We start from the raw sequence: 24,316 nt of genomic DNA, 5'->3' as shown, positions 1-24,316 counted from the left end.
GCATTATTGACAATGACGCAACGAGGGTTCTATCATGAGTTCCGCTGACCGCGCGCAGTGTGCAGATTGCAGTAAACCAGAAAGGAACATCAGTAAATGTAGATTGAAAACACACCTTGGCACCTAGTTATTTGACTAAGTGGCCATGCTGAGGCGGTGCAAATGCAAGGTGCGCATCGCTTTGATATAGAGGCTTAGATCACCTGTATTGAATTTCATATCAGCATGCCGCAGCCTCCAGGTTAACTCGAGGTTGCAACGTTGATCGGTAAACAATTGCATCGGTGCGCAGTATGCGGGGTGTGCGGGGTGCTGCGAGTGCCAGCTTGACCTCGAACTTCCCTGTGCTGGAAATAACCAGTTGGAGTTGCGGCCCGGGATGCTAACAAGCTACCGAGGACTGAGCGCGCGTTGACAAGTGCGTCTGCGAAGTTCTCGGAATATATGCTATTTCGAGTGACATGCGCTGGCAAATGATATCTGAAACGGAGGGCGCGACTCTCGGAGTCTAAGACTGTCCAGTAAGTTCAGAGCAGTGGGCGCTGGTATAACAGCAACCAGGCTGTAAGAAAAGCATCAGTAGCCACGTTGGTGACCACCTGTACCCTTCGTCACCGTCCTCGACAACGACTCACAACACTTGGTCAAAATTGATTATTTACATAATACTAGACGGCGGCAAAACGGCAGGTCTGAAGGTGATCGGGGTCCTAAAGCTACGCCAAAAATGGGTACCGCACTGCATAGCTCTGCCTGCTGCGAAAAGTAACTACATCAAGCTGTGACCTGTCTTTCCACACTTCGTTCTTTCCTTGATTTCTATCCTGCCGTGCTGGTTCTCGGTCTCAGAACCTTCCACGATACCCGTGGTCACTAATTCATAATTTCAATGTTCAAGCGAAATCCAGCATCATCCGACATTGACGAGAATGACACCATAGACCCACAACTACGTCTCCGTACCGTGCGCACAGCAGCTTCCACTATCGCAGAGTCTATACGCTCGGAGATCAAAGCGGCAAAGAGGCGAAATGTTAACCAGAAGAGATCTCTGTTTTTTCGGAAGAAACCAAAGACTACCGAGTCAGTCCCATCGGTGGGGCCCTCAGAGGCACCCTCTGCCCCGCAATCTCGCATTCAGGGTGCGCGCAGGAATGTCTATGTCAACCAACCACTGTCCGCTATGGAAGCCGATCAGTATGGCGAACCACTTGCCCGGTACGCGCGGAACAAAGTTCGCACAAGTAGTACGTTTCATATTCTGCTCTCAATCCCACTTCGAGTGTAATGTTACTCACAGGGTACACACTCTTGACCTTCCTGCCGAAGAACCTCTTTGAACAATTTCACCGGTTCGTGAAACTCTTGATGAAACGTAAACTCTTTGACCCTGGCCCCTAGAATCGCCAATATCTACTTTTTGGCGCTCGTGGTTTTCCAACGTGAGTAATCTTCGCTTAACCTCAACATAGTCAACTGCTAATGAAAATCGCGCAGTGTTCCCCGTATTCGGTGCTGCATCCGCGCAGACAGCCGCTCTCCCTCTCTTGTTCATTTTAGTCGTCACAGCAGTCAAGGACGGCGTTGAAGATTACAGACGAGCTCAACTAGATGAAGAAGTGAACACGTCTGCAGTGACACGACTAGGGGAGTGGCGTAACATAAACCAAGCCATTGATCCCCGACCATGGTATCAACGCCTGCTACACATAAATGCTCCTGGAAAAATCACTCGCGGTGTGCAGAAATTACGGGAGAAGGAAGCTGGTGAGGGAAAGCAGATCATCTTAAGCAAGGGTAGCGAGGGCAGGGGCAGCATGAGTACCACAGACATGAACGACAGCATTACAGCCTTAGGCGGATCACACCCTCCCACAGGTGCCGGTGGCAGGGAGCTCGAGGACATCGAGGGCAGCATTAATCTAGAAACCCATACCTACCCTCCAGGGCTCCCAGGCAGACGAGCTTGGAGGCTGGGGTCAGCACAGTATGTCTCTATCCAACTACCAGCAGTCGATTCCTTCACGGTCATCTCTGGGCGTGGTAGATTGGAGCCGGCGCACGAATGGGACAGCACGCTGGGAGAGGACATTATGGAAGAAGCTAGAGGTCGGAGACATCGTGCTGCTGCGAGAGGATGAACAGGTTCCTGCTGATGTCGTCGTATTGTCGACGTCTGATGCAGACGGACTGTGCTACCTCGAAACCAAGAACCTTGACGGCGAAACGAACCTCAAGGTACGGAAGGCGCTACATGCTACCTCATCCCTCAGCTCGGAAGAAGACATCGAAAAATCCTCGTTCGTCCTGGATTCAGAACCTCCGCACCAGAACTTGTACATATACAATGGGGTTTTGCGATACACCGACGCTGCCACGGGCGAATCTCGTAGAGAGGCTGTCAGCATCAATGAGCTACTCCTTCGTGGCTGCACCGTGCGGAACACCGCATGGATTATCGGACTGGTCGTCTTCACCGGCCCCGACACCAAGATCTACTTGAACGGTGGACGGACGCCGTCCAAGCAATCGAAGATCGCGAAGGAGACAAACTTCAACGTCATAGTCAACTTCATTTTCTTGGTCACCATCTGTTCTATATCAGCGATCATCAACGGCGTCATGGATGGGCTAACAACCACGAGTACGTATATCTACGAACAAGGCGTCGAATCCTCCAGTTCAAACGTGCTCAACGCGCTCGTTACTTTTGTGTATGTTATTGCAACATCACTTGAGCGCTTACTGATTCTCTTCTAGCTCGTGTCTTATCGCCTTCCAGAACATCGTCCCAGTCTCCCTATTCATCTCTATAGAAATCGTCAAGACCATCCAAGCCTATTTCATCGCTCAAGACTTGGACATGTACTACAAACCCTTCAACACCGCCTGTGTCCCAAAGAACTGGGGTATCTCTGACGACCTCGGACAAATCGAGTACATATTCTCCGACAAGACCGGCACGCTGACACAAAACGTGATGGAGTTCCAAAAATGCTCGGTGCACGGCGTCATTTATGGTGAGGGTGTCACAGAGGCACAACGCGGAGCTGCCACGAGGGAAGGTCGGGCCGACGCAGTAGAACCGGAAGAACTAGCAGAAAAGCTTACAGCGCTCAAAGACACCATGGTCGCCAAGCTGACGAAGCTATTCAAGAACCGCTATATGCAGGTCAACAAGCTCACGCTCGTCTCGCCCAAGCTCGCAGACGACCTCGCAGACCGCTCGACGGAACAATATTCCCACATCGTCGCGTTTTTCCGTGCCTTGGCGGTGTGTCACTCGGTGTTGGCGGATAAGCCCGAGCCGCAGGAGCGGCCTTACCATTTGGAATACAAGGCTGAGTCCCCTGATGAGGCTGCACTGGTTGCTGCTGCGCGGGATGTGGGCTTCCCTTTTGTGGGCAAGCACAAGGACACGATTGACATCGAAGTGCTTGGCCAACCCGAACGGTTTACGCATATGAAGACGCTCGAGTTCACAAGCACGCGTAAGCGGATGAGCGTCATCGTCCGTGCACCCGACGGGCACATCATCCTATACTGCAAAGGGGCGGACAGCGTCATATACGAGCGGCTTGCTGCGAACGTGGACCCTGCTTTGAAGGAGAAGACGACCAAGGACATGGATTTTTTCGCTAACGGTGGTCTGCGCACGCTCTGCATCGGTTATAGAGTACTCGCGGAGGAGGAGTTCTTGCAGTGGCTGCGGAAGTACGAAGCTGCTCAGTCGACTATTGACAACCGCGACGAGGCTATTGAAAGTGCAGCGGCTGAGTTGGAACACTCATTGCAGATTCTGGGCGCTACGGCTCTAGAGGACAAGTTGCAGGAAGGGGTTCCGGAAGCTATTGAAATGCTCCATCGCGCTGGAATCAAGCTCTGGATTCTCACAGGTGATAAACTGCAAACTGCGATTGAGATTGGTGAGTATTGCTTTTCATATGATACATTTACTGGATCTTATCGTTCTCAGGTTTCAGCTGCAACCTCCTGAAGCAAGATATGGAAGTCATGATCCTGTCTGCTGACACTCCTGAAGGCACTCTTGCTCAGATCGAGGCAGGTCTTAACAAGATGGCGTCGATGTTGGGCCCACCTACTTCGAAAACAGTGGAACGCGGATTTGTCCCTGGCACTAAGGCTTCTTTTGCGGTGGTTATCGACGGTGATACCCTACATCATGCGTTGACGCCTGCTATCAAGCCTTTATTCCTTAACCTTGGTACCCAGTGCGAAACGGTTGTATGCTGCCGTGTCTCACCTGCACAGAAAGCATTGACCGTAAAGTTGGTGAGTATGTCGTGGCTGATTGATTGGTCTCTCTGACATCGAGTTCAATGTGAAGGTCAAGGAGGGTCGGAAGGCGATGACGCTATCCATAGGAGATGGTGCCAACGACGTCGCCATGATTCAAGAAGCCAATGTTGGTTGTGGTCTGCTTGGACATGAAGGTTCACAAGCTGCTATGTCCGCGGATTATGCATTTGGTCAGTTCAGGTTCTTGACGAAGCTGCTGCTCGTCCACGGGAGGTGGTCGTATCAGCGTATTGCCGATATGCACAGTAATTTCTTCTACAAGGTGGGTTGTGCGACGTTGTTTGATGATAGCTGTTGTTGACTTACTCACCCAGAATGTTATCTGGACGTTGGCCATGTTTTGGTTTATGCCGTTCTGCTAGTGAGTGTCGTTCTCTTGGTTTGTATCACTCAACTGATGATACCTTTGAAAGCTTCGACGCAACCTATCTATATGACTACAGCTTTATTTTGTTTTACAACCTCATCTTTACTTCACTGCCTGTCATCGTTCTCGGATGTGAGCACTCTTCGTCAGTTACTACTGGGTCCTTCTCAACTCGTCGTTTTAGCATTCGATCAGGATATCAATGCAAAAGCTGCCCTTGCTTTCCCTCAGCTCTATGTTCGCGGTATTAGAGGCTTGGAGTACACACGGACAAAGTTCTGGTTCTACATGCTCGATGGTCTTTACCAATCAGCAGTCGTCTTCTTCATCCCCTACTTGGTCTGGCAGCTTGGACTAGCCGTATCATATAATGGCAAAGGAATCGATTCGTTGGCGGACTTTGGAACGACCGTCGCGATCGCTGCCATTTTTGCAGCGAACACCTACGTCGGGATGAACACCCACTAGTGAGTGCTTTCTCATGCTACTCGACAACGTTGAACGGTGATTCATTTAGCTGGACCTACATCACTTGGATCGTCGTCATCGGGTCGTCCCTTGTCATGATCCTTTGGATCGTGATCTACTCGGTCCTTCCGGTCAACACCTTCTTCTCTTCCACGGATGGGTTTATAGACGAGGTGGAGATCCTCTTCAGCAATGTCACGTTCTGGGCGACGGTCGTTTTCTCCGTCTTGGTGGCACTGGGTGAGTTGAGATGGCCTTCGTTGGAAACTCATCCTAACCGCCGGTTTTTTTTAGCGCCCCGGTTCCTCATCAAGTTTTTCAAATCGACCTACATGCCCTTGGATAAAGACATCGTCCGTGAGATGTGGGTCGGAGGCGATCTTAAAGACCGTCTGGGAATCCGACACCGCAAGGAGTTGAAGAACAAACGTGTCGTTGACCTTGAGACTGCACCGATGTTCCGCGAACCTCATGCTCGTTCAGCGTCAGAATTAGCTCTACAGCAAGTTTATGAACCGACGGCTGCAAGATCACTCGCAGGTTCTGACGCCAGTGGCAAGAGTCCTGATGATAACAGCGCAGAGCTAGTCCCCCAAGTCGAGTTACCCAACCCCCACGAGGCAGAGGATAAACTCTCGCCCAATCCTTCTTACTACTCAGCATCCGATATCCCCGCACCCTCACCTATACCACCCTCGCTATATCAATATCCATCGGGAGACATAAACAGCCAAGCACCCCTTTTCGCATTCGCCGAACTCACACTCCCTGAGCCCTGAGCCTCCCGTTCCCAAACTAGATTACTCACGCCATGCTTATTCCCCCTCCGCCAAGGCCGAGTCATATGAGCTGCAGGTGCGGCATCCATCCCCCCCCTCGCGTGATTGGTCCCAATCCCCTTCGGGTCTGCAGAAACCTACACATCCTCATCCCTCGGCGCCTGGCCAAGAACCCCTCGTTCAGCTTCAACCAGAGCCCTTTCATGATCCCGATGCTGGAGAAGGTCGGTATCGACCAAAAGAATCCGATCGAGAAGACCACGGAGACATCTCATGGGACGGGCCGCGGGTACTATGACATCTTAGACTTTTGGGCTGCCACAGATGTCGATGTATCATAAGAGAGACGTTGTGAAACTGTTGTACTCACCTTTGCTTTCGTTCTGACCTGTCTACATCTTTAACGCTCTTCTGCGTTTCGCATGGATTATCTTTGCCAGCTTCTTTTGGTAACATTTTGCATTTACATGGACTCATAGTCGGTACTGAGATGGCCATTCCTATCTATTATCCTGCGCTTTTTCGCTGTCCAGGGTGAAGACTTTTGCACAATTCTGATCTATTACAAGCCATAACTTGAAACACAGGGATAGCACTGGTCATCGACTTCGTGTTCCTAGGAGATATACTATCATTCCGGGTAATCTGCAACCGGCATCTAATATGCAACATGTTCAAAATACTACAACACGCTGCTCGACTCCCTTCAAAAACAATCAGGTATATGTAGGATACTTAGAAATGATGTACTGCGAAAGTGAAATAAAATTTTCTCGAGTGTCGCAGCTGTGAGAGACGAAATAGTGGTAATTTGCAACCTTGCACAAATACAAATCATCCAGATCCCAAAGATCTTACAGATATATTCGTAAAGTGACACCCGGAGCATAATAAATTTCACCTTGTTGGGATGTCAGAACACAATTTCGATAGAAGGCATCCTCTTGCGTTGAGATGCTACAGAGGAAGAATGCGCTGCATGTATGAAGTGTGACAGCGGACAGGAGAGATGTGTAACAAATTCCACTGCGCACGACGTGATCAAATGTCGCAGATTAACGGTTAGACCCCGAAGTTTCTCAGATCTGTGTAGAGGAGATACGAATCCACAATGCTGCAAATTTGTAGAAGAAAAGATGAAGTGGTTGAGGAGCTACAAAAGATTTGCTGGAAGTGCCACAGATCACCCGGCATGATAGTAAGTATTGCCAGCAATGGAGAGCTAGAAGTGCGGAACTTACATAACCTTGCCTACACAATGATTCGTGTCATCACAGCATTAGATATAATAAATTAGCTAATGGCATTGCAGAGAATACGATTCCTACTTTCGCCCGCTGATGCACCATATCTCGATGGTCCCGGTCAGCGCTCAGCATCGATGTGCCTGCACACGATTGTAAGGAGGTGTTGTGCTAGGTCAGGGTGATGGGTTGTGATCGAGCCGTTCCGACACTACCACTTGGCAAGCACCAATCAACCAATACAACGTATAGCGGCATACCGCAAACATATGCATAGTGATACGGCAGGAGAATCCCAAGATAACGGAGGGTGTATCATCTATGAAACATCACATGAGGCGAAGAATTTGAAACCAGATCCTGCTTACGACGATACATATAAACATCAAGAGCGATGACGACATGTTCTGTAAGCCACCAAGTTGCGATGCGCAATTGCATCGAGTGCGTTAGCTGATATCATCTCGTCGAGACAAGCGGGGAAGGGGAAACTATCACATAGAATCTAGGGCTAGCGCAGGCAACATTGATGAGGATCATGAAAAGATTGCCCAGGAGGTTCGGATCGTTATCATGCGGGCAAGTAGGTAAATCAATACACTCCAGTGACACGCATGAGTCGCAGATCGAGACACGGCACGATATGTAACATCATCGATACCGGCAGTGATAAGACACCAGCGCCTAATGATTGATCTAGGCTCGTGGTGAAGCAGGATACGTCACAACTGACGATCAAAATGAGTTAAGTAGAAGAAATGTATGGTTGTAGAGTTGACTGTGATACGCGATAGCACCATATGCATACGCTTTTGAGCGGGTTCGTAACTGGGTTGTGACGGACGTTTATGAAGGAGGACAGTTATTATGTCAGAAGTGAAACCAGATCCACGTTGTAGCTGCGCGGTCTGGAGCCATAAGCGCCTACATATACATGAGGTGGCTCATGGGCAGAAGACCAACACTACTCACCACACACACATATCTACAACGCAACAATATCCAAAACGTACGGCCCTCATCAACTTCAAATGCTACTGACCGTCTATCTCTCTGTGTAGGTCAACGCGACATGTCAGAGGTGCCTGATACAGCAGGAGGTCCGGATCCCACTTTGAGAGGGCGACTGACACCAACGCAAGCGAACGCGGACTGCAGTGAGGGCATCCGCGTTCTTCAAAGATGGACGACGGGTTGTTACTGGTTCATATGATAACACCCTACGAATTTGGGACGTGGAGAAAGGAGCATTGGTAGGAGGGCCATTCGAGGGACACAAGGAGTGGTTGCTATCAGTCGCACTCTCACCAGACGACAGCCGGATTGCGAGTGGAGGAGTAGACAAAACCATCATCATCTGGAACGTCGAGAGCAAGAAGATGGTATTCAAACCGCTAGTGAAACATACAGACCCGGTGTGCTCGGTGACCTTCTCCCCCGATGGCAAGAAACTCGCCAGCGGTTCGGATGATCGCACTGTTATTATATGGAATGCAGAGACTGGCGGTGTCCTCGTATCACTCGAAGGTCATCGTGATGAGGTGTGGAGTGTCGCATTCAGCCCCAATGGGCTAAAATTAGCCTCTGGATCAAAGGACTGTACCATCCGGATTTGGCGTACCGATAACGCCGAGCTTCTTCTCGAGATCAATGCTCAATTTAGTGCTGCAAGCATTGTGTGGTCGCCTGACAGCCAGCAACTTGTCTCCGCATCAAGTTATGATTCGGACGACCAACAAATTGCCTCGTGCACAACCAATTCATTCGTCGAGTTCTGGAACTCGTCGAATGGAGACCAGATCGGTCAACCTTGCATCGGTCACACTGCATCCATCACCTCGCTCGTCATTTCTTCTGATGGCTCCTTCATTGCCACTACCTCGGTTGACAAGACTGTGTGGCTGTGGAGCACAAGGACACACCAACACATAGGGCCGGCACTCGAACACACCGGTTCGGTTTGGTGTGCCGTGGTTTCTCCCAGTAGAGAGCTGCTTGTGAGTGGAGACAGGGGATGGGAAGGTTTGGCTCTGGTCTATGAAGGAGATACTTAAGCAGCTCAAGGTAGAGGAACAGAGAAAGAACGATGAAGACGCACAGAGACAGCGACTCCTTGCTCAGGAAAGTCTAAGGATTAAGGTCGATGAAGACGCACAGAGACAACTAGTACTCCTTACTCTCAGTGACACGCAGGTATGCCCTCACCTATTATGTTTCTGCCTGTCTGTTGATTCGCATTGTTATCGACAACGGCACAGCTGGGCAGTCACAACAGCAACAACGAACCCGGTGGCAATAGCGACAGTACAAATAATCATTCGTCGGAAAGCCACCAAGCTGGTGGTGCAGACAATGCGTCTATTTATCACAGAACGTGAACTTTCTTCATGCAGATTCTTGTTATAAACACGACGGTCCGCAATGCATGCATTACTGGGGACCTGCATGCCGCTGAAGAGCTGCCGACCCAAGAAATCGACGCAGATGACAAGAACCACGATTCCTATTTCCAGCCGTTCAGTTGTGAGAGCGCCAAACTGCGAGTGGGACAAGGCGCTTCAAGATTCAGTCAAGGTCAGATGCTCTGTATATCATGGTGCTGTTGATATTGAATATACTTGGTGATATAGTCCATAGCCATCCAGCCCTCCTCGTGAGGCTACATTTCCAAGGCCATTGCCCTCTGTGGCAACGAGCAACTCTGGGACTCGATGGAGGCTTTCGATCTCGCTTTTGCATTTTCAGATCGTGATCCGATCACCGTCTATCATGTACTCTTAATCACGGTAGTCTCGTCACTGTTTTCATAGTCGGTCTGTCATACTAAGACTTGGATATTATTTTCTCCAGGCTGTTGCAATTTTCAATGCCGGTCGCCATGATGAGGCAATGGGGCGAGTTCAAGACCTTGCCACCGCTTCTCAACGATCAGATACACTTCTGTGCGGTGTTGTCAATGTAAGCTTTATGACAGACCTCATAGGTTTTCTCACTCTCGAACTCGCTCGTCAGTTGTATCTACGTGTACAGCTTGCATTTTCGAGGACGGGCGGTACAACGAAGCCGCCGGTCGACTCCATAATAGTATTGCCAGTGTAGCCCACTTGTGCTCTCGCAAAGCACTTTTGAACCTAGATTGAAGATATTTACGATGGTGCGCCACTATGAAGCCGCAGAAGATACTTTCATTGATTGCTGATGTGCTGGATAGTTCTTCGGCTGGGACTTGGATTCGTTATGGCAAAACGTCAACCAAAGACGGCGCGACGCGTGCCTCCGCATTTATCGAGTGCTCGAAGCCGTCGAATCTCACCAATACATGATGCGCATGATTGGGGAGGATGCGAAGGACAGCTACCTCGAATGGTCCGCGGGTGGGTACTTTGGAGTCGTAGACGACTCGAACACGGACACTTACTCTGGAGTCGTTTAGCCTTTAAGAGAAACTGCACTGCGCGTTGTGTCACGAAAGGAGATGAAGCTGTTGCTGCAGGCAATTATGAGAAAGCTATTGAACTGTATTCGGCAGGGATCGGGCTGGACCCCTCATGCGAGTCCCTCTTTGCCCACCGCAGTAAGGCAAATTTGGAACGAAACCTCTACGCGGAGGCCGTTCACGACGCGGACAGGGTACGGATAATATCCATCATTTTTCTAGCAATTGTGCTGATACCGCCAATGCACAGGTCATTGAACTCAACCCTTTGTCATATATTGGGCACGAAGTGAAACATGCAGCGCTTCACAAGGCTCAACACTATGATGAAGCAATTGGGGTCTTGAAAATTATGCTTTCCAAGTTCGGCAATACATCTGACCCACGGATGCAAGGTAAGCCCCGAAGCACTCATGCATCAACGTCAATATGATTAACTCTATCTCCAGCGGGGCTTCAGCAATATGTCAGTCCATCTGAAGTAGATGGTACTATTCGAAGAGCCATTGATGCTAAACTGGAAAGGGCCCCGCCTCGTCTACTCAACACCTTCATGAAAAGCATGGAGTACAAGGAGATTTTGTCATCATCGATGACGCATGCACCCCTCCAGACGGAGCCCATCAAAGAAGCGGTTGAGAAGTACTTCAATTGTGCCATGCTATCGCATAGATGGCAAAGAAATGAACTACTGCTGCACGACATCCAGGACAAGGTTGTGTATGATTTAGATCCAGTTGGAACCACGGTGAAGTTGCAGATGTTCTGCAAAACTGTTCGCGATGCGGGCTATCGCTGGGCATGGAGCGATACATGCTGCATTGACCAGAAAAACAATATTGAGGTCCAAGCATCGATCAACTCCATGTTTGTTTGGTATCGCCACTCGGCTCTTACGATCATCTACCTCTCGGATGTCCCGCCTTCGGAGCAAGTGGGCGCACTGGCAAACAGTGTTTGGAACACACGAGGATGGACTGTTCAGGAGTTCCTGGCTCCTAACATTGTGATCTTCTACCGAGCAGATTGGACTCCATATCTCGATGACCGCTCTTCCAACCACAAGAAGTCTGACACTATCATGGGGGAGATGCAGGGTTCGACAGGCATAGATGCACGGACGCTCGCCGACTTCCGTCCGGGGATGAGTGGCGCCCGAGAGAAGCTTCAGTGGGCGTCGAACCGTGTCGCCACGTTGCCGGAAGATGTTGCATATTCATTATTTGGCATCTTCGGTGTCCACCTAAATATCATCTACGGCGAGACGAAGCAGAAAGCGCTCGGACGACTCTTGCAGGCCATCATTGCCCAGTCGGGTGACATTACAGCCTTGGACTGGGTCGGAAAATCATCCGAGTTTAATAGCTGTCTGCCAGCCGACATTGCCTCATACAAAATCCCGCCATGCACGTTGCCATCTCCGTCTGAAGGTCGGGTACAGACATCAGTCTCGTCGCTGCGAAAAGCCGCTGTCGTGGAGCAAGCTTCGACACTGTATACCCGGCTTGCCAACCTGAGCCCTTCTCGTTTCGCGGACTGCAGGCTGCAACTGCCTTGCATTGCATTCCCTGTCACAGCACTGAGACAGAGGCGTGGTCAAGACCAGAGGATTTCTTTCACTTATGATGTCAAGGCAGACGGGCTTGACGACCTGCTCATCACCACAGAAGATAAGCTGCGACCCGCTTCGCGGACATTCTTACTCGTCCGTCCGTGGAATCGTCATGATCTCGGGATGCTTGACTTTGCAGACGAGACGCAGAGCGCAGATGAGTCTGTATTGGACGAATCTCTTGGCAATTCTCCTGGAGATTATGGGCCAGCCAATTCGAAGTCTCACTCGCGAGCGTCGAAGTTAATCGTTCGTCTTTGACAGCCATTTGGCTCACTTCTGCCAGCGCAGCAGCGTGGTGGGAAGTACAAAAATTCAGAGTCACGTTCGCGAGCGCTGAGGTTGATCGCTCGCCTTGGACAGCCTTTTGGCGCACTTTTGCTAACGCAGCAGCATGGCGGGGAGTACAAGAGAATCGCGTCAGATCACAATATCATTGCACAAGTCAAGGACAAGACTGCTATTCGTGACATGATGGACGTCAGGATACTAGAGATATTGTAGTTGCGTGTATTTCGAAACATAGATATTTCCGACGCGTTTCCCTGTACGTCAAAAACACCCGAACCATTCTGATGCAGCATGTTCTTCATTGGTCCCTGCAAGATAACAATGATGCTCACTTTGCACTGCACGCTAAGCTACCGTGACTCAACACTAACTCCTGTCGAGCCGGTCTGGGTCTTGAAGGTGCTTGGGCATCAGTGAATAATGTGTCCGCTGACAAGGATTGAACCGAGTTCTGGAAGTCGATCAAACCTCTCGTCCAGACAAGCAGGAAGACGAAACCTTTCGGCACAAGATCTAGAACGCGAATAATGTCAATCTGGACCATGAAAAGCTTACTCAGGACATACAGGTACTTTATAGCACAGACACGTGGGTGGTTACCGCGCAGGCAAGTAGGGAAATCAAATTGCATGCATTAGTGGTCGCTCGAGACACGCATGCCCCGTTCGTACCATCCCATCGACGAAGCCTAAAGAAGCATGTTGCTTTAGAGGGAGAAATGGTATATATGTAGGAGAAGATATTAGATGTGCTTGCAGAACTGACGGCGGTGCCTATTTCGAACGGGTTCACTGGCAGAGCCCAGATAATGCATATGCATAGAATGTCGAAATCATCTAATACAAGTTAAATGTTCGTTTTGACTGGAATCAAGTAAATCCAAGGATATTCCGGCTCGCGCCAGTGGTTTCATGGGCACTGCACACTGGCAATTGTATGTTGCGGTCAGTCAAGACAGTATCAACCCACCGTCAATGGATATCTGCGTAATTCCTCGTCTCAGTCGCTCAACATACCAGTGGTTCGGTTCAACTTACGCATTGTCCTAACACGCATGGAACTAAATTCGCATACAACACTTGAGGGATAGGAAGCTTGCCTGTGATGAAATGGGCCTCCCCGGAAGCTAGGTACGCAACAGCGCTGGCAACATCTTCCGGCTGTCCGACGTATCCAACTGCAGATGCGTCGATTTTCTGTGTCGCAATTTAGTCAATCCGTGTTATATGGAATGTGAACTTCCAGGTCGCACCTCTTGAAAGTAGTCGACCTTGTCGCCTCGCTTTACACTCTGAGCCCTTCCTTCGATGACTGGGAATAGATCTACAGCGACAGGAAACACATTACTTGCAACACTTACGCAGAGGTGTTTCTATGATGCCCGGGGCATAGGAGTTTACTGTGATTCCATATTGGCCGAGTTGCAGTGCTTGATGCGATTATCAGTACTAATTCACATGCATGAGGCAATAACCTTACAGGCCGCTTGTGTCAAGCCTCTAACAGCAAATTTGCTTGCACTGTACGACAGCAAGTCGGCCTCGGCTTCATAGTAGACGTCGTATTTTCAGTCGCCACGGCACTCGAATCAGAGAGAACCTCTTACACCGTTTTCCTACCATGGAGCTGGCACCAATGATGCGACCGCCACGCCCTTGTTTCACCATCTGCACTGCGGCGTATTTATAGCACAAGAATGCAGAGGTAGCGTTGATTTGCATAACGCGTTCCCAGCCTTCTAAGGTTTCTGAACGAAAGTGAGTATGCCAGGTTTGTTTCATGATCGATCCACGCACCACTTAAGATATCTGTCATGACCCCAATTCCAGCATTCGCGACCATCTGTGGTGGCAGCATGTCGTGACTCCAAGATCATGCATTCTCTGCCGCTACTCACGACGTCCAAGCTTTCTAAAACGTCAACTGCAGTGTCGATCATGCGCTTCACCTCGTCTTCTTTACTGACATCGCAAGGCACAACGCATATTTTGGGATGGTAGAGACCTTCTGATGTCCCACCTCGCTGCAATTCGGCTGCGAGGTCTTCCAGTACTGCTTTCTTTGCAGGCAGATCGTTGAGGGCTACATCGAAGCCGTCCTGCGCCAATCTGATCGCTATTGCACGGCCAAGTCCTTGTGCTGAGCCGGTTACGAGGGCGACACCTTTGGATTGAGACATCGCAAGTATCGATCGAGCAGTCCCAAGGATATCTATTATGAAGATTAGTACCTTTCGGAACGCCTGAAATAATCCTTACTATCATTCCGGGTAATCTGCAACTTTTTCAGCAAATCTTTTGTAGCTCGTCAACCACTTCATTTTATCTTCCACGAATTTAGAGGGTTGTAGATTCGTACCACCTCTATATAGATCCGATTTTTGCTCATTTTTAGGACGTTGTGGTGTGGTGTCGGATGAAAGCCGAGAAAATTCAGGGTCTGACTGCTAATCTGCAAAATGTGGTCACGTCGTGTCACGCCTCGGCGCAGCACCGGCACCGTCAACTTTGACTCTCCGCAGCTCTCGATCTGTTGGCGTTGAGTCGTCGAACTTAAAGCTTGAAACTTGAAGCCCAGTGAGCACTGGACATTTGGAAATCTACCGAAACAGACGTAAATATACGCAAAGCTACTTTGTACCCTACATACATCGTCTTATCTACGATAATCGACGCGTTTCGCAAACACAACATTAAGGCTGCAAAAATCGTCATTGTTCTTGCTTTCTGTTTCGCTTTTTCTAAAGGTAAGCTATTTTTTTGAAGACTGCTCGCTCGTTTCACGCATTGACTTCACGTTTAGCAAACGAAAATTGTAAGCTGCGCCCGGTCCGTACTACGGCCGCTACTCGCACACGTTGTAACGCTGTATACTTGTCACTAGCGCATGTAGTCCTTGTCGCACTGTTGCTGCACCCATCATAATACATGCTTTTAGCCTTCGATGTCAGACTTCTGGTGTGTGTGTCGCAAGTATTGTAACGGCGAAAGGACTTCGATTCAAGCACAATCAACATGGTACCGCCATCTTCAAGAAGCGGATGATGATGAGAAGGAGAGTATTCATTTGGCAAAGTTTTCTGATACATTCCGTGCATCGATTCCGCTTGCACACAGTGTTTTGGCTGGTCCGAGTGACTTGAAATGTCCGAGTGAATCTAACAACAATGACGACGATGACAGTGTGCCCTGCAAACGCAATCGATCAGAAGATGTCATGGAGCAGGTATGTGTATCATTGACTTGTACTTATGTTGACGTCTAATGGTATATTGAACTAGGACACGAATACTACTAGTCGACAAGGCTTGCTAGCACCATCTCATAATGATCTCCCAGACTTCCATCATCCAGACTTCCATCCTCTGGAGCCAGACTTTCCTCCACCAGAGCCAGACTTTCCTCCCGAGCAACACCAACCAGACCCATGTCCGGACCAACAACAGCCACTCGATCGTGAGCGCAGACGTAGCCCACTCTGGGACTTGGACCTGAATGAACTGTCTAATATGGCACACATTCCAAAGCTCCAGCAGGATATGCTGTTCATTCGCGCACTCTGGGAAGCTCGCTTAGATGATGGTGTTGGGCTCAAAGGCGAGGCTCTTGAGAGGCTCCGTAATCCCCCTTCCTACCCAGCAACTGTTGATGATCCTGCTGTCGACTTTGCACTCTCAATGTTTCTCGCACTCGAACACTCTTCAGAAGCAGCTTATGAAGACATACAAACTGCAGCTCATCGATGCTTCCCAGAATCTGATATACCCAGTGTTACAGTAACATGAGCGTTACACGTCATTTCATTCTTCGGACTCGTCTAGACCTGGACCATGGTTACAATTCTATTTCTATCTCTTTCTTTTTGATCCCGTTGTTCTGAAATGTGAGAAGTTCTCGCTTCTACCCCTAGATCACAGAAGCCGTGGCTTCTCCCGAACCCTATGCCCTAACCACTGTATCGGTTCCCTCATTGATGGGGATTCCCCATGCCCTTTGCCCTTACTGTTCAACTGGTACTACTTACCCCTTTTCGTATGTGACTCATACATACCCTTGACCCTTATTGATACTTTGGTAATACCTCCATTACCCTGTACCCTTACCATTCCACCGGTATCCCACATTACATATATATCACTTCTCTTGTAGATAGATTCTCTAACTTGAATCTACTCGGTTCTCATCTGATACTTGTCATTGGGTCTGAACTTCTCTTGTCTAAGAGAACTCCCTCTGTACACAGAACCATCTTCTCTTGAGACAATACTCTTGAGTTGAACTCCGTCTCTTGGATTGTATCCTCGAGAAACTCCAATCGACTCTATGCAAGTAAGGGCCTCAACCCTTACTTAGACTCAGCACAGGCAAGCTCCTTGCTGGGCTAGTGCTGAAGGCCACACTTTGAAAGCCCCTTGCGGGTTTAGTGCCGCTGGATCTCATCCAAGAGGTTTCGCATAACACCCAGCCTCTATTGAATCAAAAAAATCTTAGCTGAGCTTAGCGTAGTTGATTCTGTTGTCGATCATATGTGCATTAACACATGTGTCGCATTCGTTGGACCATACACAGATTGTGAGACTTGTCCGGAGTGTGGAACACCCTGTTATGATTAGATCAAGCTCTGGAAGAGTCAAGGCAAAGTGAAAGTTCCGCAGGCTGTGTTCCACATGATCCCAATTGGACCACAAATGCAGGCCCTTTGGCATGATCCTGACAGCGCTCACCAGATGCAGTACCGCAAACGACGTACCCAACAAATTGCCGAAGAACTTGTGTGAAACGATGGCCTTGTTGATGCTTATGACGACCTGTTTACAGGCAGTGCATATCTCAATGCTGTTCAAGAAGGTTGTATTGTAGAGAACGACATGGTCCTCATGGTTTCCCTTGACGGAGCACAGCTATATGAGAGCAAAGAGTCAGATTGTTGGATCTACATCTGGATTGTTGCAGAGCTTTCTCCCGATCGTCGCTACAAGAAGAAACATGTCCTACCTGGTGGCATCATACTGGGACCCAAGAAGCCCAAGTTCATTGAATCATTTCTATTCCCTGGATTCCACCATCTTTCCACACTTCAAAAAGAAGGTCTCAATGTTTGAGATGCTTCTCGCGACACAAACTTCATCTCATATCTCTTTCTTATTCTCGGTCTCACTGATGGCCCTGGATTACTCTCGTTGAGTAACCTCGTTGGGCATACAGGTCGCCATGGTTGTTGTATGCACTGTGGGCTCCAGGGGCGTCAAAAGCCTGGTGCCCCTCACTACTATCCTGTCCTTCTTAAGCCCGACAACTACAACATTGCGGGCTGTGATCATGGCAATGTCGACATTTATCATCTTCCAATCGGAACATCAGCAAATTATTATCAGAGCCTGCGCTTGCTAATGCAAGCACCAAACCGAGCGCAGTACGAGCAACACCACCTCCAGACAGGAATTGTCAGACTGAGTTTTCTTCTTGGCCTTCAGCCTGATCACATCTCGGGTGTACCAGAGTGCTTTTCTTCTGAGATCATGCATTTTGCTGGCGCTAATACAGCAGCACTGTTTGTGGATATTTGGCATGGTGAAATGTCATGTGGACGGAGTGATGATCAGGAGAATTGGCCGTGGTCAGTTCTCACAGGCAAAACTTGGGTAAATCATGGTGCAGTTGTTGCTGCATTGCAGCCCCACTTGCCTGGTTTGTTTGGCTGACCCCCTCATAATCCCGAAGAAAAAATCAACACATACTACAAGGCAGCAGAGTACATTACTTGGTTGTTCGGCTATGGGCCTGGACTTTTTTACGGCCTGATTCCAGACCTGTATTATCGCAACTTCTGTCAATTCGTACATGGACTTTGACTCATGAGTCAGTACAGCATCACTCCAGCCCAGGTTCTCAAAGCTTCTGAATGCTTTGCGGAGTGGGAAACAGAGTTTGAAGAACTCTACTATCAACATTGTGTTGATCGTCTACATTTTGTTCGCCCATGCATTCACCTTTCTAACCACCTTGCATTGGAATGCACTTGTGTAGGCTCACCAATATGTTCCTTGCAGTGGACGATGGAACGCACCATAGGCAATCTTGGGCAGGAAATTCAACAACCATCAAACCCATTTTCAAACTTAGCTCAACAGGGAATCCAAAGGTGTCAAGTGAATGCTCTCATGGCCATTCTCCCCTGCTATAGTAAATCTTGTGATTCTCTTCCTCGAGGAGCTTGTGAGCTAGGTGAATCATATATACTTCTTTGCAAATCCGACAAATGTCCAATTACCATTCCGCCTGGTGGTGCTGAAGCAGCGGCAATCAGTGCTTACTTAGGTCGACCACCACCAAGGTTCTGCCGATGGGCATGTTTGCAGTTGCCCAATGGGCAAATTGTTTGATCAGCATGGCAAGAAATACTCAAACCTTTGGAGAAAACCAGAGTATCTCGTAATGTGAAAGTATGTTGCCCAAATAACAGGACTCATTGTGTATGTGACTCAATATATTGACAAGGTTTGAATTGATGGTGTCGATCATTTTGCAGAAGTGTTATACTTCACTCAGTTGCTGTCTGGAATCCAAACAACCAGCAAGATGATGTGGATGAGCCTCGATGGCAATTTGCTAATGTTGCAATTGTCTCCATGTATTCTCTGCCTCACGATGAGCTGCTCACCATATCACACAGCACTCTCTGGTCATGTACTTATCACAGCAATGATGCATTGTGTGTGGTTGATGTAAAATCAATCCAATCAGTTGTTTAAATGGCTCTGCACCACCCAAAACTGCCTTCTGGTGTGGAAGAAGATCGCTTTTTCATAATTGAGAAGCCAGGCTTAGATATTGCAAGTGTTGGAGTAACGAACGAGGATGAAGATGAGGAAGAAGACAGTGATGATGAGGAGGAAGGTTGATTAACAGTAGTACAAAAGGCAACCAACTATTTGTCTAGAAGTGCCTGTAGTTCTTTTTTTTTCTGTCGCACAGCATGAAAGCTCTCATCCGTCCCAGCACAATCATAAAATTTTGCATCTTCCTCCCTCATAAAATACTTCCAGTAAATCGACCCAGGAGGAGGGGGACTTGGAGTTGCAAACATACAATGACGGTCCAAACGAGGTGTCATTGTTGCCATCGGAGCATCAGGCTCGCTTTCAGGCTCCGTAACACTACTGGGGTCATCTGCGAGAGGAAGGATAGTATTGGCAGGTGCAGTCGGAGCATCAGGTTTGTATGGTTGTTGTTGCAAGCTTCGTAGAGACCTGTTGATGGCAATTGAAGACCAATTTTTTGGATCCAAAAGGACATCATCAGACATTGTCATGATGGGAGTACTAGAGTGAGTGTCAGCACTGTCATTTGCATTGGTACTTAGGCTGTACAAATATCATTGTATTGTGTAGTTGCAATGCATGTCAGGCTTATCTAGTATTGGCTTCATAACCTTCCACATCAGGATCAAATGATAAGTTGAGAAAATCTTCGACAGCTGGAGGTAGTAGCATGGTGCAGATATGGGGATGCACAGTGTAGGGAGTCATGTTACTCTGGGCTTGTATTGATGGTTTTTACTTACTTTCCTTAGTTTATGTACGCATTTTTACTGCTTATGTAAACAAACAATCTTCTTGAGCCACCACCATGAGCAGTGCTCTTTTGATTCACTTTTCTCTCTGAGCACTACCTAGCTCTAGTTCAAAAACCCTCTAGGGTCGAATGCACCTCCTTGCAGGTATAGCAGCAGGCAGCAAGATCCAACACTTTCTGCACCCAGCGGAATTGTTGTACCCACAACGGTGGCAAGGCTGAACTTAGTGAATTTCCTTTCTCACTTCTGTGACTTCATTGTAACACACACCTTATCATTATACCACCATCATGAACTTCACGCCAAGCACATACAAGTCTTCTGTCTCTCAAAACCACAACAATCTTTTGTCTTTGTCTCTGTATAATTCTGGTACTACTCTTTTTAATCAAGACGACTCAGGTTCTTCAAGTCTTTCAACACCAGACATGAACACATCTTCCCCTCTTTTGGATACCTTTGGATTATCTCAAGATCCTTTTCTAGATACCCCGCAGCATAATAACAATCAGCCTCAACTTCCACTGGCAGGTTCCTCGTCCTGGAACATGATACAACCACTTGCACGAACTGTGAGTTTGTTCCACTCCTGGTTCCCATTACTCATCATGATCATCAGCAAAGTGGATATATGCACTCGTTGGACCAAATTCAAAGCCTTCTCAAAGATAACGAGCGCCTTTGCCAAGAGAATCTTATGTTAGCTGTAGGTAAAGCAGCCATCGAGTACATGTTTACATTCAAAAATTGTAGATATGATTCTGACCCATTTGTAAATTATACTAGAGAGGCACTTCAAAAGCTCGTATGCACTTTGAACTCACAGGGTTGTGAACCTGTTACTCCACAGGCTCCCCCCATTGACCACTCAAAGCTTCAATTCTTCACATCAATGCAATTCAACACATGGCTCAGATGTGCGGATGCTAATATGAAAGAATGCGGATCATTACCTTTTTTAGAGGATGTGAATGGCCAATCTCTCTCACGTGTGAAGAAGGCTGCAATCTGTCAGAGTATGTGCGAGCTATGGCAAGGTTTCAAGATCAAAAACCAAGCACCTTTGAAGTGGAAGAAAGGTGATCCGGCACTCCAGGAACTGTTTCAACAGGAAATGGTGACCAAGCATCCCGAACTGGGTCTATGTATGGACAACTGGAAGATCAACTACATCGCAACCGAGCAATACCCATCATGGGCAAGCACGCACCTCAAAGATCAAAAGCAGCAGTCAAACCCAAGGTTGTCAAGTCCGAGCCATCTTCCATCAACTCACATGATGATGAGAACAAACTGGCGCTTTCAGATGAGAAGCTTGTAAAAAAGCGCCCACTTACATTGTTCTCTACTAGTAGTATTGAGGACTCGAGTGACGAGCTCACCGACTCTCCACTGCTTTCCAAGAAGCCAAAGTTGGGTCACAACAATCTTGAGACCCCCATTTCCTTAACACCCTCAAGTCCCAAGATTGCACCCGAGTCTGACCAACATGAAAGCCCTCGTGATGTAAATGTCATCAGCACCAGTACACCATCAGTTATTCATACAGACTCTTCCACAACAAACGAGGCTGATTTGTCTCTTGATGCAAAGGTATGTTTGCATTTTTTAGTACTATCTATGAGCTCATTTTTAACTACTCAGAGCGCTACCATTTCAACATTTCCAGTAATAAAAAATCCACTGTGAGTTTTATTTTCATGCATTGATGAATTTCTTATGCAAAGTCTATTAGTGATGTGCTCAACGGTAAATCCGCTGTTCGTCCTCTCCCTCGCATGATACCCTCTGCTATGACTACCACCCCCCGTATGGATACCTCACTGAGTGCCTGTCATGAATCCCAAATACGAACCATTTTTCATTTCTCGGTTTTCCTTCGGCTACTTCTAGTACCCGAGCCAGTCACGTGACTTCTCATCATAGGTCACCCGTTGCTTCTCCGATTGGCTCCCCTACTCCACGGGCTAGAACAATCTCGCTTCCTAAAGAAGAACCGGTCGGATCTTGGGTTTCTATTTAGTAACCGTCTTACTTAGTCGCTTATATATCATGATGTCATACTTACTCATCCGCAGTATCGTACGACTCTTTTCTCATTGGCTGATTTCATTCGTACCCAGATATCTCCGACTCAATGTTATGTATAAGAGTAGGGTAGTTAGCGTAAGAGCTCCTTAGACTTAACCTCTTTGTTTCTACTGTTGTAGTGACCTAGACGTTCTTGCTCAATCCAACTCTGTTCCTCATCATCTTTGACCGAGTCCTAGTGGTCGTGAACTCTCCTTCATCATTATTGGTGAACGTGGGTCATAACAGTGCCCCATCTCCCACTGAATCCAAACTCGGGCCATCCAATGTTACCCCGCCAATAATATCAGCTTCTGACAGTGCCGTTCTGAGTCCAACACCATCAGCATCGACAACAAATGCGAAATGCATGCGACCTGACCCAAACAAGAACGGACGGTAAGCATCTGATTACCGATGCAGTGCAAAGTGCTAATGTCATATACTACAGCACCCTTTGCGTGCACCGCTGGTTAAATGGAGTTGCAAAGGATGGGACAACAGCCGATTTCAAGATCTATTGGACTGCCTTGCTGAAGGACACAAAAAAGGTGAGTACTACTGTGTCTTGGTCAAACAGCGGCCTTATGAGCTCATTTTCATCAGAAATACAAGCTTGAAGCTGCTCAACTGGTAAGTGGTACATCTGCATTGTGTCTACCATACTGATCTATCTACAGGTTGCATCGGGTGTCTGGCACGCAAACACAGCTGATGTTGTCCTCAATGTATTGAGCGGAACAGTCTACTAGCCGAATGAACAGGATTGCGAGCACGTAGGAGTGCATGTAGACACAGGATGGGTAGCGGGAGCAGGACCAGTAGGGAGCCTAATTTTGTATCAGCCAGTTTTGTATGTGCAGTCGTTTTCTGTTGTTTTCCATATATTTTGTACATGCAGTCGAAATGCATCGTTTTCCATTGTTTTTCATATATTTTGCTCCGCTGCTATGGAAAACAAAACATTGAGGTCCCAATATTTGCGTAGATTTATAATCTACTATGTGTCCCATTTTCTATGGAAATATGTTGCAGTGAAAATCTACGATTTATGTATGTTTGCATAGATTTCCAAATGTCCAATGCTCACTGGGCTTGAATCTTGAAGTTGAAGTTGTGCGAAGCTCTGAAAATACTGAATACAGCAATATATTATTATTAAGTATCGTGATTCATGTAGTTATTGTCATTGTACTGGTGATATGGTCCTGAATAGAGCTGATGGCCTGTGACATCATATATCTGTGCCTCACCACCAACTCGAACATCTGCCCTACCAGCCGGCGCAAAGTGAGGAATATGTGGAGGCTGAAGCTGAGGTGCAGAATGGTGCATGGGATAATATGGGGGTGCATACCTGGGTGGGGGAAGATCCAAGCACAACATCGAGGATTGACTCGGAGGGATAGGCTGTGGTTGATAGCCACCAAATGGTTCGTGCATTGAATTTCGACAAATCATGTCTTGCTTCGGCTTTCTTCTGACAGATAGTACACCTGTGGTTTGGTGCCATTGTAACAAGGATGCAAGAATGATGCAAGAGGAGACAACACAACACAACACAATGCAAGACTTGGTGTGGAGAGTGCAGATGCTGTGCACTAGCCGAGTGTGCCATAGAGGAGATTGAATTTCTTACACTCTCTCCTATCTGCTGTCATGTTTTCATACATGTCGTCAATTCTTCCTCTATAGCATCTTAAGGCAACAGGATGACCTTTATCGAAATTGTGTTCTGGAATCCTGACAAGGTGGTTGTTATGCTCCAGGTATAACCTTGTGAATATATCTGTAGGATCTATGGGATCTGGATGATTTATGTTCCTGCATGGTTACAAATTACCACTATTTCATCTCTCGCAGCTGCAACACTCAAGAAATTTTCATTCTACTTGGACAATACATCATCTATAAGTAGTCTACATATGCCTGAATTTTTTTGAAGTGAGTTGAGCAGTGCATTGAGGTGTTTTGAACATTTTGCATATTACATGCTAGTTGCAGATTACCCAGAATGATAGTACTATGATGAGTCATGACCAGAAATGGTAGCACAAAAAAGGTAAATGACCTTTACAATGCCACCGGCTTATAAATCTGGTCACATGCATCATAAAATGCCTTGTAAGTGGCAACTTCGTCATGCGAAGGGGT

At 47.8% G+C, this 24,316-nt stretch overlaps 5 protein-coding genes across 5 annotated transcripts; 3 read left to right on the top strand and 2 right to left on the bottom strand.

The window, feature by feature from the left end:
* The first annotated feature begins 764 nt into the window (after nucleotides 1–764).
* Nucleotides 765–6,557, top strand: EDB91DRAFT_1167726 (phospholipid-transporting ATPase 1). Its single transcript, XM_041320062.1, is given in 14 exon segments — nucleotides 765–1,247; nucleotides 1,301–1,352; nucleotides 1,402–1,442; nucleotides 1,498–1,991; nucleotides 2,011–2,714; nucleotides 2,761–3,926; nucleotides 3,977–4,293; nucleotides 4,349–4,582; nucleotides 4,635–4,681; nucleotides 4,734–4,819; nucleotides 4,872–5,154; nucleotides 5,205–5,395; nucleotides 5,450–5,751; nucleotides 5,891–6,557. 14 exon segments carry the CDS (start codon nucleotides 890–892, stop codon nucleotides 6,230–6,232), a joined length of 4,617 nt encoding a protein of 1,538 aa, XP_041170990.1. The 5' UTR covers nucleotides 765–889; the 3' UTR covers nucleotides 6,233–6,557.
* A 6,788-nt stretch (nucleotides 6,558–13,345) lies between these two features.
* On the bottom strand, nucleotides 13,346–14,862 carry EDB91DRAFT_84763 (uncharacterized protein). The gene is made up of 9 exons (XM_041328594.1): nucleotides 14,776–14,862; nucleotides 14,415–14,728; nucleotides 14,314–14,359; nucleotides 14,124–14,264; nucleotides 13,997–14,062; nucleotides 13,878–13,946; nucleotides 13,770–13,828; nucleotides 13,555–13,713; nucleotides 13,346–13,499 (listed from the first exon to the last, which is right to left on the bottom strand). Exons 2-9 carry the CDS (start codon nucleotides 14,694–14,696, stop codon nucleotides 13,467–13,469), a joined length of 855 nt encoding a protein of 284 aa, XP_041170989.1. The 5' UTR covers nucleotides 14,697–14,728; nucleotides 14,776–14,862; the 3' UTR covers nucleotides 13,346–13,466.
* An 821-nt stretch (nucleotides 14,863–15,683) lies between these two features.
* Nucleotides 15,684–19,268, top strand: EDB91DRAFT_1239764 (uncharacterized protein; the record flags this gene model as incomplete). The annotated part of the gene is made up of 12 exons (XM_041321901.1): nucleotides 15,684–15,742; nucleotides 15,983–16,292; nucleotides 17,013–17,118; nucleotides 17,152–17,290; nucleotides 17,339–17,514; nucleotides 17,620–17,700; nucleotides 17,722–18,204; nucleotides 18,238–18,353; nucleotides 18,381–18,539; nucleotides 18,567–18,893; nucleotides 18,933–18,963; nucleotides 19,066–19,268. 12 exons carry the CDS (start codon nucleotides 15,684–15,686, stop codon nucleotides 19,266–19,268), a joined length of 2,190 nt encoding a protein of 729 aa, XP_041170988.1.
* Nucleotides 19,269–19,444: 176 nt separating this feature from the next.
* On the bottom strand, nucleotides 19,445–19,828 carry EDB91DRAFT_1254662 (uncharacterized protein; the record flags this gene model as incomplete). The annotated part of the gene is made up of 1 exon (XM_041323853.1): nucleotides 19,445–19,828. One exon carries the CDS (start codon nucleotides 19,826–19,828, stop codon nucleotides 19,445–19,447), a length of 384 nt encoding a protein of 127 aa, XP_041170987.1.
* Nucleotides 19,829–20,382: 554 nt separating this feature from the next.
* Nucleotides 20,383–22,914, top strand: EDB91DRAFT_1254661 (uncharacterized protein; the record flags this gene model as incomplete). The annotated part of the gene is made up of 10 exons (XM_041323852.1): nucleotides 20,383–20,664; nucleotides 20,712–20,818; nucleotides 20,879–21,342; nucleotides 21,399–21,685; nucleotides 21,737–21,760; nucleotides 21,820–21,901; nucleotides 22,363–22,561; nucleotides 22,614–22,713; nucleotides 22,769–22,795; nucleotides 22,843–22,914. The coding sequence occupies 10 exons, from the start codon at nucleotides 20,383–20,385 to the stop codon at nucleotides 22,912–22,914; spliced, it is 1,644 nt and encodes a 547-aa protein (XP_041170986.1).
* Between the last annotated feature and the right edge of the window lie 1,402 nt (nucleotides 22,915–24,316).

Source organism: Suillus paluster (assembly GCF_016628075.1).
Source record: "Suillus paluster strain FC165 chromosome Unknown EDB91scaffold_114, whole genome shotgun sequence".
In the NCBI taxonomy this organism is placed as follows: domain Eukaryota; kingdom Fungi; phylum Basidiomycota; class Agaricomycetes; order Boletales; family Suillaceae; genus Suillus; species Suillus paluster.
The sequence above is the reverse complement of the archived record's forward strand: the minus strand, read 5'-3'. Positions and strand labels throughout refer to the sequence as shown.

Bases quoted from the DNA above. Each gene is read 5' to 3' on its own strand.
- EDB91DRAFT_84763 (XM_041328594.1), bottom strand. From the start codon at position 14,696: ATGTCTCAATCCAAAGGTGTCGCCCTCGTAACCGGCTCAGCACAAGGA. The intron at 14,063-14,123 runs GTAAGAGGTTCT...TCTACTATGAAG, and splicing joins CTCCATGGTAGGAAAACGGT to CCGAGGCCGACTTGCTGTCG. The intron at 13,500-13,554 runs GTAAGTTGAACC...GGAATTACGCAG, and splicing joins CATGCGTGTTAGGACAATGC to ATATCCATTGACGGTGGGTT.
- EDB91DRAFT_1167726 (XM_041320062.1), top strand. From the start codon at position 890: ATGTTCAAGCGAAATCCAGCATCATCCGACATTGACGAGAATGACACC. The intron at 1,353-1,401 runs GTTCGTGAAACT...CCTGGCCCCTAG, and splicing joins CTCTTTGAACAATTTCACCG to AATCGCCAATATCTACTTTT. The intron at 3,927-3,976 runs GTGAGTATTGCT...TATCGTTCTCAG, and splicing joins GCAAACTGCGATTGAGATTG to GTTTCAGCTGCAACCTCCTG.